We start from the raw sequence: 13,150 nt of genomic DNA, 5'->3' as shown, positions 1-13,150 counted from the left end.
CATTCCAGGCAAGTACTGAGGCTAGAATGCGGAACTGAACCGCGTAGTCTCCAACTGTAGAATTCCCTTGACAAAGGTTCAGCAACACCATCTCAGCTGAAGAGGCACGTGCGGGTTCCTCAAATACACTGCGAAATTCTGCCAAGAATGCAGATAAATTGGAGGATACATGAGCACCACAGTCCCAAAGAGGTGTAGCCCAAGCCAGGGCTTTTCCGGAAAGTAGACTAATGACGAAGGCAACCTTGCTACTTTCAGTCGGAAACAGTTCAGACATGAGCTCCAGATGCATGGAGCACTGTGTAACAAAGCCTCTGCATGACTTGGAATCCCCATCATACTTGGAAGGCAAAGGGAGGTGCAGCTGGGAGCCAGGAGAGACTGCAGGAGCTGGAGGAGGGAGTGAGCCAGATTGTGGTACCTGCTGCTGTTGCAAGGCCAAAAGCTGTTGCATCATGACTGCCAGTTGAGAAAATTGCTGCGCCTGACGGGACAACTGCTGTGACTGACGTATCACCACGGAGGAAAGATCCGCAACTTCAGGCAGGGGTACCTCAGCGGGATCCATGACCAGATCTTACTGTAACACTCATGTTTCAGTAGACAGGAACTCCGGTGGATGTGGATCCGCTGGACCTGTGTGGCAGATGACTCAGACCGTGCCAGGGAGCAGAGTCTAAGGTGCCACTGGTCTTAACCAGAGCCTGCCACAAAGCAGGATCGACTTGTCGCTGCAGGCGACACCAAGGTCGCAACCCCCGGCAATGGCTCGACCACACAGGCGGCTGAGGAGATGCGAGGCACAGAAGGGATGAGACAACTTTGTAGTCAGGATAGCTGGAGGTCAGGGCAGACGGCAAGGTAGCGAAGTCGAGATGTAGCAGAAGTTCAGTAGGCAGGCGGCAGAGAAGCAAGGTCAATTAACAAGAGCAGGAGATCTGGTACACGGCAAGGCAATACTAAGGAACGCTTTCACTTGGCACAAGGGCAACAAACATCCGGCAGAGAACTGAGGAGGGTGGAGGAATTTATAAACAAGACACAGGGGGAGACCCTAATTAGCATACTGGCCCTTTAAATCTTAAAGCTCCGGCGCGCGGACGCCCTAAGGGATGGGGACACGCGTGCCGGAGCAGAGAGGCAGAGACAGGAGAGGCACCCAGAGAGTGTCGGACTGGGGCTCGCATGCGGATGCGTCCCGCAATGCGAGTCCCAGCCCCGTCGGCAGCAGGAGGTAAAGGGACCATGCGCTCACGGCCAGCGTGTGAGGCAGGAGCGCATAGCATTACACTGGCTGATGATTTGGTCACTTTTGAATGCTGGTGGTGCTTTTGCTCTCGTGGTACCGAAAAATGCATAGAAAGAGTAGAAAGGGAAGCCCCCAAAAGTTACAAAATGACATTTTGTTTTTTGTTTTTCAATTTTGTCGCACAATGATTTTGTTTTGCCTTAGATTTTTGGGTAAAATGACTGATGTCATTACAAAGTGAAATTGGTGGCACAAAATTAGGCCATCATATGAGTCTGTAGGTGCAAAATTGAAAGGGTTATAACTTTTAAAGGGTAAGGAGGCAAAAATTGAAAAACGCTCAGTTCTTAAGGTTTTCATAAAAATTTTCTTAAGTAAAAAATTAATTTAAAAAACTGGTTATCCTTTTAACCGTATGGACCTGCAGAATAAATATAAGGTGTAGTCTTACACCAAAATTGCACTGCGTAAAAACGGAATGAGGGGTTCACCTTTACCCCTTTTATATGAAATTAGTCTGACATGACAATTTATCCAATTCTTTTCAAGAACCTTTTCAATTTAATTGTTCCGCATGCCGTCTGGAGGTCATAGGATAAATGAGTGGAAGCAATATCATCCCACTATCCAAATTCGAGTGGAATATAGTGGGTATTGAAATACACGAAAGGTCCCAATAATAATGTTTGATGTACAGTGACCCCCCGACTTATGATGGCCCTGACATATGATCATTTCAACATATGATGGCCTCTCAGAGCCCATAGTATGTTGAAGGCAGCATCGACATATGATGCTGCTGTGTGTCGGGGCCATCATACAAACAGCTATCTGACCTCGCTGACAACTTCAGCAACTGACAGTTGTTTAATGTGCCCGTGTGCCCCGTTCTGCCTCCTGTTACTCACATGCTGTCCTGCTAACTCACGCTGGCTTCCACTGTGAGCTCCGTGTAAGCCCCGCCCCCCCAGTGCAGCTATAGCCAATAGCCTGAAGGTATTTAATAGCACTGTACAGTACTGTATGCGATGTCACACATCACATACAATACATATACACACTATACACCCCATACATCAATGTTTCCCTATCAGTGTGCCTCCAGCTGTTGCAAAACTATAACTCCCAGCATGCCCAGACAGTCAATGGCTGTACATGCATGCTGGGAGTTGTAGTTGTGCAACAGCTGGAGGCACCCTGGTTTGTTAAACACTCCCCATACACTCCACATACAATGGTCATCCCAGAACCAATTAGCAGTTTCCCATAGAGATATGTATTCAACATACAATGGTTCTGAGGCCCCAGAACCAATTACCATTTTTACATAGACATATGTACTCGACATATGATGGTTTCAACATATGATGTTTCTCCTGGAACCAATTAATATCATATGTTGAGGGACCACTGTACTCCATTAAAAACCAATATCTATAGGTGTTGACTTGCTGTGTAATCTTGGTATATAACATAGTGTGAGAAGTTTATCAAAATATCAAATAACTATCTTTACATCATTCTATATAGGTAATGATGGACAGTCTTAACAATATTATGGAGAGTGAGATGTTTGTGTCCTCCCCATTTTACAAACCACAAGATTTAAGCATAGAATTGAATCATGCACAGTCAAGGAATATCTATCTAAATTACACATATAAACAAAGTATAACTGAAACCACAACTTGAATATAAGTAAAAAATTTTTGCAAGCAAATTATGGTGAGGACACATTATAATACTTACCTCACCTTATGTCCACCAATAATAAACTTCTAAATAAACTATGCATATTCAAAGGAAATTAATGAATCCTTGTTATAATATTTAAATTATGCATATAAATAAAGTATAATATCCGAACTAGATTACAAGCAAACCCTATTGCAAGCAAATCATGGCGAAGACACATAATATCTACCCAATGAGCCTAAGTTACTGCGCAGCCGTGGTATGCTTTTTGAGCATCTCAGTCTAAGTCCCGGCGCATACTATTGTGCGCAGCCGGAAGTCTGCGATCGTTCTGTCTGGATGGCGCATGTGCATCTCATACATCCACGGACCTGATGTTCGGGCTAACAACTTGCGCACCTGCTGATGCGCAGAACGTAATCACCGGAAGTAACAGAAATCTATTGGTGAGGAACATCTATCAATCAAGTCTCTGAGGTAATATGTGTTTTGTGGAACTAACTGTCAATTACATGGCGAGACCCTGGATTGGAGGAGACAAAGCTGGTTTGTGATAGGATGCTTCATTCACTTATACCTATTGGTTAAAGAGTACATCAATCACTTGGGATCAACTGTTATTGGTACATGTTTTGAATACTGTCTCCTGTGACATCATGAGGGGAGGTGATGAGAACCCCCAACACGGCATTTAGCACTCAGTGCCCATTTGCCTCTTGACAATGCTACTTTAGGTAGTGAAACATGTTGAGGGGGGAAGTTTAGGTTTGTAATACAGACGCCCTGTCCTGAGTATTTCAATAGTGCAGGTGTTACTGCAGGCACCTTGCATTGGTTCACTGGTTGATAATAATAGACCATGCGGTCAATATACTGAATTTAAACCAGGACAATGGAGCGAATGACAATTTTAAACCACATTCTATGTGCAGAAATCACAATAAAGATTGCTCATTTAATTTAGGTATATGGGAAAACAAAGGGTTGTTTTTGCTGGGTTGCCCTAGGGTAACCTATAAGTTTAGTGGCGTAAAAACTGAAGCCGCTAAAAATTACAACATGGCGTCTTTCTTTTTTCAATTTTGTCCCACAAATAATTTTTTTTTGTTTGTTTCACCATAGGTATTATGGTGAAATGACTGATGTCATTACAAATTAAAATTGGTAGCGCATAAAACAAGCCCTCATATACGTCTGTTGGTGGAAAACTGAAAGCATTATGATTTTTAGAAAGTGAGGAGGAAAAAACTAAAGTGCAAAAACAATAAAATATAAAAAGTCATAAATGCTTAAAATAAATTGTGGTAGTGAAGAGATTAAGTACTAGAACATACAGGAAAACTGTTAAATAACATAACCTGCACAGTAGCAGCTTATACCTTGCAGTATCTCACAACTGCACCACTGGAGGTTAATAATTGACCGTGCGCAGTGAACAGTCTAAACTGTATATAAAGCCCTGGGGTGAGCTCTCTCTCTTATAGACTTGTCTCTATCACCTGTATTTTCTTTTATCTGATTTTCAGAGAGGAATACATTCTGACAGGAGAAAAGGGAGAGGGAAGAACTATATATACATACAAACACACACATACACACATATATATATATATATATATATATATATATATATATATACACATACACACACTGGGGCAAAAAAGTATTTAGTCAGCCACCAATTGTGCAAGTTTTCCCACTTAAAAAGATGAAAGGCCTGTAATTTTCATCATAGGTATATCTTAACGATGAGAGACAGAATGAGAAAAAAATCCATAAAATCATATTGTCTGATTTTTAAAGAATTTATTTGCAAATTATGGTGGAAAATAGGTATTTGGTCACCTATAAACAAGCAAGATTTCTGGCTCTCACAGACCTGTAACAACTTCTTTAGGAGTCTCCTCTGCCCTCCATTTGCTACCTGTATTAATGGCACCTGTTTGTACTTGTTATCATTATAAAAGACACCTGTCAGATGAAAGAGCTGTCGAAGGACACCAGAAACAAAATTGTAGACCTGCACCAGGTTGGGAAGACTGAATCTGCAATAGGCAAGCAGCTTGGTGTGAAGGAACCAACTGTGGGAGCAATTGTTAGAAAATGGAAGACATACAAGACCACTGATTATCTCCCTCTATCTTGGGCTCCATGCAGGATCTCAACCCTTGGTGTCAAAATGATAAGAAAGAATGGTGAGCAAAAATTCCAGAACCAAACAGGGGGACCTAGTGTATGACCTGCAGAGAGCTGGCACCAAAGTAACAAAGGCTACCATCAGTAACACACTACGCCGCCAGGGACTCAAATCATGCAGTGCCAGACGTGTCCCCCTGCTTAAGCCAGTACATATCCGGGCCTGTCTAAAGATTGCATTTGGATGATCCAGAAGAGGATTGGGAGAATGTCATATGGTCAGATGAAACCAAAGTAGAACTTTTTGATAAAAACTCAACTTGTCGCGTTTGGAGGAGAATGCTGAGTTTCATCCAAAGAACACCATATCTACTGTGATGCATGGGGGAGAAAACATCATGCTTTGGGGCTGTTTTTCAGCAAAGGGACCAGGACAACTGATCCATGTAAAGAAAAGAATGAATGGGGCCATGTATCGTGAGATTTTGAGTGAAAACCTCCTTCCATCAGCAAGGACATTGAAGATGAAATTTGGCTGGGTCTTTAAGGCCTATAGAAAAACTTTGGAGGGAGTTGAAAGTCCATGTTGCCCAGCGACAGTCCCAAAACATCACTGCTCTAGAGAAGATCTGCATGGAGGAATGGGCCAAAATACCAGCGACAGTGTGTGAAGACTTAGAGAAAACGTTTGACCTCTGTCATTGCCAACAAAGGGTATATAAGAAAGTATTGAGATGAACTTTTGTTATTGACCAAATACTTATTTTCCACCATAATTTTCAAATAAATTCTTTACAATCAGACAATGTGATTTTATGGATTTTTTCATGTCAATTACAGGCCTCTCATCTTTTTATGTGGGCGAACTTGCACAATTGGTGGCTGACTAAATACTTTTTTGTCCTAGTGTGTGTGTGTGTGTGTGTGTGTGTGTGTGTATATAGTATATATATATATATTGTATATATAGATATATATAAAATGTGTGTATCAATTGGAACTTCAGCACAGGATGGCTCAGGTGTGGTGCGGCGTAACCCCCAGTGTGCCACACTGGATCCAAATAAATACTTCCTCCACCAGGAAACGGCACCCAACCCGAGGTCCAGTTTAAAGTGCAAGATACAGGGTCTTTATTGAATCAAGATATACAACGCATTGTAGCTTGCACTTTAAACTGGACCTCGCGTCGGTGCTGTTTCCTGGTGGAGGAAGTATATATGTATATATATATATATATATATATATATATATATATATATATTACAAACTTTATTATCTCCGCTTGTACTATTGATCAATGCAAAGTTTATGCAAGCAGTTACACTGTCTTTTAAACCCAGTTAAATAAAATAAAAAAATCTCTGGAATTTAATTGTGTAATGGATTGCTAAGAATATGGATATAAATATTTAATGATTTTAGTCTTTTCTGTGTCAGAACGTGATTTCATTAATTTGCATCATCACACTGTACTTTGCACAATTGTGAGTAGGAGTCTGATGTGTTTTTAAAATGCATTGATTACTCCCCTCCAGCCACCCTTGGCTGTAATTAACAGTTTCTCTCAATCAGCTTAAGGGTAGAGTCACACTTAACTGATCTGCCGATGACCGACCCTAAAGTGAGCACTCTGCCTGTGCCCGTGTGTCCCCTCATAACAGCAATCCACTGCTACGAGCACACACACGGATCTGCACGAGTATAATAAACTGCTTACAGACATCGTGACTGCTCCTCTGCTCCCTGAGCTAGGCATAGAGTGACTGTGATGTCTGAGAGTAATCTGCTCATGCTTGCTCAGTTTCCTACAGTTGCACAGATCCCTGAGTATGTGCTCGTAGCAACAGAATGCTGCTATGTGTGGACACACAGGCACAGACAGGGGGCTCACTCTAGGGTCCGTCATTGGCGGATCCATAGAGTAAAATATGCTGTGGATCCGTGACCCTACCCTAATAGTGAGAAATCTGTCAATCACTGGCAGGCATTGGCAGGGCAGTAGGAGTATTCAAGGCATGAATCTATTCATCTACTATTATTTGGTAAGCATCTAACAAGAATTTATTTCCATCTTTCTTTTATGTCCTCTGATCAGACAAGAGGCCGATAGTAACATGGCCTGCTTTGCATCTAGTCCAGATAACTTCTCCCACTATTCAGAAATGAATGAACATAAAAGCCTGGCTAAATGGGAGAAGCAGCAAAAGCTCTTGGCTCTTGAGCAGACTTGTGGAGTTTTCAGGGTGGATTTGGGCCAAATGCGATCATTGCGTGTTTTCTTCAGGTAAGTTTACTATACACACTAGTATAGTTGACAATATGATGTATATATGTGGACTATTTTTCTTTTTAAAATGCTAGGTGAAAGCTTTTTTTCCTGACAAAATGTTGCACAAAGTAAATTGAATAAGAGCAGCAAGTTTATACCTTGGACCACTGTCTCCTTTAAACATTTTTTGGAACCTTTGGAGTGACCTTCCAATTGGCCATGTGCATAACAGAGTGACGTCTATGCTAGCGGAGTTATTACTGTACTGAATTCTAGATTAACCCCTTAAGGACTCAGCCCATTTGGGCCTTAAGGACAATTACATTTTTACGTTTTCGTTTTTTCCTCCTCGCCTTCAAAAAATCATAACTCATATATTTTAATCCACAGACTAGTATGAGGGCTTGTTTTTTGCGCGACCAGTTGTCTGTTGTAATGCCATCACTTACTTTACCATATAATGTATGGCGCAACAAAAAAAATACTATTTGTGTGGGGTAATTAAAAAGAAAACTGCAATTTTGCTAATTTTGGAAGGTTTCGTTTTCACGCTGTACAATTTACGGTAAAAATGACGTGTTCTTTATTCTTTGGGTCAATAGGATTAAAATGATTAAATGAAGGTGGGGGGCTCACACTATGAAGATGAATGTGAATCGAGGTGCTGTATGTTAAACGTTAACCCTACGTGCCAAAATATAATAGAAATAATAAATGGGAATACAGACCTCTAGATACACATGTGGTGGTGTTCTATATGATATTGACTAAAAATCTATGATGGATATTAGCATAAAAATGATAGTGTTCGAGATGTGATAATTACTATATATAACCATATATACCATAAATAAATATATTAATATAATGGCAATTTTAAATATACGTTGATTTAAAAATTGCTGAAAATTGAGATAATCAGTCCCCAATATTGGCAACTTGATAGGATAGATAATTCAATGCTCAATTAGTGAATGGAGGAGTTATAGTACTCAGGATAAAGTTCAAGTCCTATACAATGTATGAGATCTTCCGCTGTATCATTGAAGAACAAGTGCTATACAGTACATTTAGAGATCCTCCGCTGTGTCAGTTGGGACTTTGACGCAAGATAATTGTAGCTAATGCAGCAGATGTATCAAAAAATGAAAGTTATTGGTGCACCGCACCACTTCTACTAATGTGCTCCGATGTTCTGTGCGGTCCTTCTCCTTCCCAGGCTGGTGCAGCTCGGCAGATGGCCTGATGAAAGAGCCTGGGATCTCCCTGCGCTGGCTCTGGAACTGGAAACTTGGAGCTGGTGAATGCCGTAGAGCCGATGTAGTGCGTTGGGGGGAGGCTGCACTTTGGTGGTCTGGAGGCTGGCACAGATTTGCGTCTGGCTCGTAGGTTGTAGTGGCGAGTGCAGGTGAGCGGTGGATGAACAAGGAGGAAGGCAGAGCCGCGTCCTCGTGTTGAAATGTGCGCTCCTGGGCTAATGCAGTGGTCACAAAATTGGTGGGTTCCAGCAGTTGCAAATGGGTTTTGATTGGTTAGAGGTGGACTGAATATCTCCAATGTGGGTATAGTGCCAAACGCGTTTCGGGATGTCCCCTTCTTCAGTGGCTATATATTTATATAATGCTTATAAATTTATAGCCACTGAAGAAGGGGACACCCCGAAACGCGTTTGGAACTATACCCACATTGGAGATATTCAGTCCACCTCTAACCAGCAAAACCCATTTGCAAGTGCTGGAACCCCCCCCCAATTTTGGGACCACTGCATTAGCCCAGGAGCGCGCATTTCAACACGAGGATGCGGCTCCGCCTTGCTCCTAGTGCATCCACCGCTCTGCATCTGGCTCGCCACTACAACCTACGAGCCAGACGCAGATCTGTGCCAGCCTCCAAACCACCAAAGTGCAGCCTCCCCCAGCGCACTACATCGGCTCTACGGCATTCACCAGCTCCCGGTTTCCAGATCCAGAGCCAGCACAGGGAGATCCCAGGCTCTTTCATCAGGCCAGCTGCCGAGCTGTACCAGCCCGGGAAGGAGAAGGACCGCACAGAACATCGGAGCGCATCAGTAGAAGCGGTGAGCGGTGCCGTGCACCAATAACTTTCATTTTGATACATCTGCTGCATTAGCTACAATTATCTTGCGTCAAAGTCCCAACTGACACAGCGGAAGATCTCTAAATGTACTGTATAGCACTTGTTCTTCAATGATACTGCAGAAGATCTCATCCATTGTATAGGACTTGAACTTTATCCTGAGTACTATAACTCCTCCATTCACTAATTGAGCATTGAATTATCTATCCTATCAAGTTGCCAATATTCAGCAATTTTTACATCAACGTATATTTAAAATTGCCTATCCATCTTTTTTATTATTTTTTATGTCTTCTAGTCTAGTTAAATATTTGTATTGATGGTGCGGTCTGTGCAAGGGCCCTGCACAGCTTCACATTTAATATTTAATCATTAAAATTTACATTATTATTATTACTTAGCCTGCATTATTATTATATTAATATATTTATAGTAATTATCACATCTCGAACACTATCATTTTTATTCTAATATCCATCATAGATTTTTAGTCAATATCATATAGAACACCACCACATGTGTATCTAGAGGTCTGTATTCCCATTTATTATTTCTACGATTAAAATGATACCCATGATAACAAACTTTTCTATTACTGTTGCGCTTAAAAAAAAATCTCAAACTGTTTAACCAAATTAGTACGTTTAAAATCCCCCTATTTTGAAGACTATAACTTTTTCATTTTTCCGTATAAGCAGCGGTATGAGGGTTCATTTTTTGCGCTGTGATCAGTACTTTTAATTGATACCATATTTGCGTATATAGAACTTTTAATACTTTTAAATTTTTTTTTTTGGGAATAAAATGTTATTAAAAAAAGCAGCTATTTTGGCCTTTTTTTTTTTACATTCACGTCTTTCATCGTACGGTATCATAGTTACATAGTTACATAGTTAGTACGGTCGAAAAAAGACATATGTCCATCAAGTTCAACCAGGGAATTAAGGGGTAGTGGTGTGGCGCGATATTGGGGAAGGGATGAGATTTTATATTTCTTCATAAGCATTAATCTTATTTTGTTCCAGGAATGTATCTAATCCTGTTTTAAAGCTGTTAATTGTTCCTGCTGTGACCAGTTCCTGAGGTAGACCGTTCCATAAATTCACAGTCCTCACGGTAAAGAAGGCGTGTCGCCCCTTGAGACTAAACTTTTTCTTCTCCAGACGGAGGGAGTGCCCCCTCGTCCTTTGGGGGGTTTAACCTGGAACAGTTTTTCTCCATATTTTTTGTATGGGCCATTAATATACTTATATACGTTTATCATATCCCCCCTTAAACGTCTCTTCTCAAGACTAAACAATTGTAACTCCTTTAATCGCTCCTCATAGCTAAGATGTTCCATTCCCCATATTAGTTTAGTCGCGCGTCTCTGCACCCTTTCCAACTCAGCAGTGTCCCTTTTATGGAAAGGTGCCCAAAACTGAACAGCATATTCCAGGTAAGGCCGTACCAATGATTTATAAAGGGGGAGTATTATGTCCCTGTCCCTTGAGTCCATGCCTCTTTTGATACATGACAATATCCTGCCGGCTTTGGAAGCAGCAGCCTGACATTGCATGCTATTCTGTAGTCTGTGATCTACAAGTACACCCAGATCCTTCTCTACCAGTGACTCTGCCAGTTTAATCCCCCCTAAGACATACGATGCATGCAGGTTATTAGTACCCAGATGCATAACTTTACATTTATCCACATTGAACCTCATTTGCCAAGTGGATGCCCAGACACTTAGTCTATCCAAGTCATCTTGTAACTTATGCACATCCTCTATAGACTGTACCGTGCTACAAAGCTTGGTGTCATCTGCAAAGATAGAAACAGAGCTGTTAATACCATCCTCTATATCATTGATAAATAAATTAAACAACAGCGGTCATTAACTTTTTATTTTAATATTTGGGATATTCACCCACGCGGCGATACTAAATATGCATTTAACCTGTTGGGGATGAAGGGCTGGTACTAAAGGACGAAGGGCGTATCCATACGCCCGTGGGCGGCGGGGACCGGACTGGGATGACTGCTGATATCTATCAGCAGGCACCCCGTGCAAATGCCCAGGGGGTCATTAGACCCCCCCATGTCAGCGATCGGCGCAAATCGCAAGTGAATTCACACTTGCGATTTGTGCCGATTCCGGGTCATTACGGATCTATAGTGACCCGGTGACCCGGAATATAAGGGAGATCGCGGTTGCCTAAGACACCCAAGATCCCCCTGTAGGCATAGGAGTGAGGTGGCAGGGGTGCCATCCCTCCTATCCCTGCTATTAGTGGTCTAGACGCGACCACCAATAGCAGATCGGGGGCGGAGGGGTTTACTTTAGTTTTTCCCGTCCGGCCCACCCACAAAAGGCGGGGCAGAACGGGGAAACTAAGGGGACCGAACGCCGAAGGTCCACTTACCCGTCCGGAGGCTGTGGGCGACGGTGATCAGCGGTCGGCGACTGAGATTGGCACGGGCGGCGATGTCGTGCGGCAGAAGAGGACGGCTCCCTGGATCCTACGGAAGCCGGTAAGTTGCCTAGCAACATCCGGAGGGCTACAGTCTGAGACTGTAGCCCTCCAGATGTTGCAAAACTACAACTCCCAGCATGCCCAGACAGCTGTTTGTGCATGCTGGAATATGTAGTTTTGCAACAGCTGGAGGGCTGCAGTTTGAGACCACTATACAGTGGTTTCTAAACTGTATCCCTCCAGATCTTGCAAAACTACAACTCCTAGCATGCTCAAACAGCTCCTTGCTGTCTGGGCATGCTGGGATTTGTAGTTTTGCAACATCTGGAGGGTCACAGTTTGGAGAACACTGTGCAGTGGTCTATAATCTGTAGCCCTCAAGATGTTGCAAAACTGCAAATCCCAGCATGCCCAAACAGCAAACAGCTGTCTCAGCATGCTGGTAGTTGTAGTTGCGTAACCTCCAGCTGTTGCATAACTACATCTCCCAGCATGCCCTTCGGCGAGTAGTACATGCTGGGAGTTGTAGTTTTGCAACAGCTGGAGGCACACTGGTTGGAAAATACTGAGTTAGGTAACATAACCTAACTGAAGGTTTTCCAACCAGTGTGCCTCAAGCTGTTGCAAAAGTACAACTCCCAGCATGCACGGTCTATCAGTACATGCTGGGAGTTGTGGTTTTGAAACCGCATGAGGTTTGCCCCCCCCCCATGTGAACGTACAGGGTACATTCACACAGGCAGGTTTACTGTAAGTTTCCTGCTTCAAGTTTGGTCTGCGGCAAATTTTTCGCCGCAGCTCAAACTCCTAGTGGGAAACTCACCGTAACACACCAGTGCGAACGTACCCTAAAAACACTACACTAACAAAAAATAAAGGGTAAAACACTACATATACACCCCCTTACACTGTCCCCCCAATAAAAATGAAAAACCTATTGTACAGCAGTGTTTGCAAAACGGAGCCTCCAGCTGTTGCAAAACCACAACTCCCAGCATTTCTGGACAGCCACTGACTGTCCAGGCATGCTAGGAGTTAAGCAACAGCTGGAGGCACCCTGTTTGGGAATCACTGGCATAGAATACCCCTATGTCCACCCCTATGCAATTCCTAATTTAGTCCTCAAATTGGCATGGCACTCTCTCATTTTGGAGCCCTGTCGTATTTCAAGGAAACAGCTTAGGACCACACATGGGGTATTTCCGTAATCGGGAGAAATTGCACTACAACTTTTGGGGGGGCTTT

General features: G+C 42.7%; 1 protein-coding gene across 10 annotated transcripts in view; it reads left to right on the top strand.

The window, feature by feature from the left end:
- TBC1D16 (TBC1 domain family member 16) overlaps window positions 1–13,150 on the top strand; it is a 564,967-nt gene that overhangs the window by 89,828 nt on the left and 461,989 nt on the right. For 8 of the 10 annotated variants that reach the window (XR_008849569.1, XR_008849568.1, XM_056550065.1 and 5 more), the window contains one exon: window positions 7,179–7,367. The exons of the other annotated variants lie outside the window; for them this stretch is intronic. Coding sequence is in view for 6 of the 8 variants with exons in the window: in XM_056550065.1 (XP_056406040.1) it covers window positions 7,179–7,367 (189 nt within the window). In the remaining 2 variants the exon portion in view is untranslated. The remainder of the gene's footprint in view (window positions 1–7,178; window positions 7,368–13,150) is intronic. 10 annotated transcript variants of the gene reach the window in all.

The sequence above is a fragment of the Hyla sarda genome, chromosome 13, assembly GCF_029499605.1.
Source record: "Hyla sarda isolate aHylSar1 chromosome 13, aHylSar1.hap1, whole genome shotgun sequence".
NCBI lineage: Eukaryota > Metazoa > Chordata > Amphibia > Anura > Hylidae > Hyla > Hyla sarda.
Note: the sequence above shows the minus strand (reverse complement) of the source record. Positions and strands in the feature narration are given on the sequence as shown.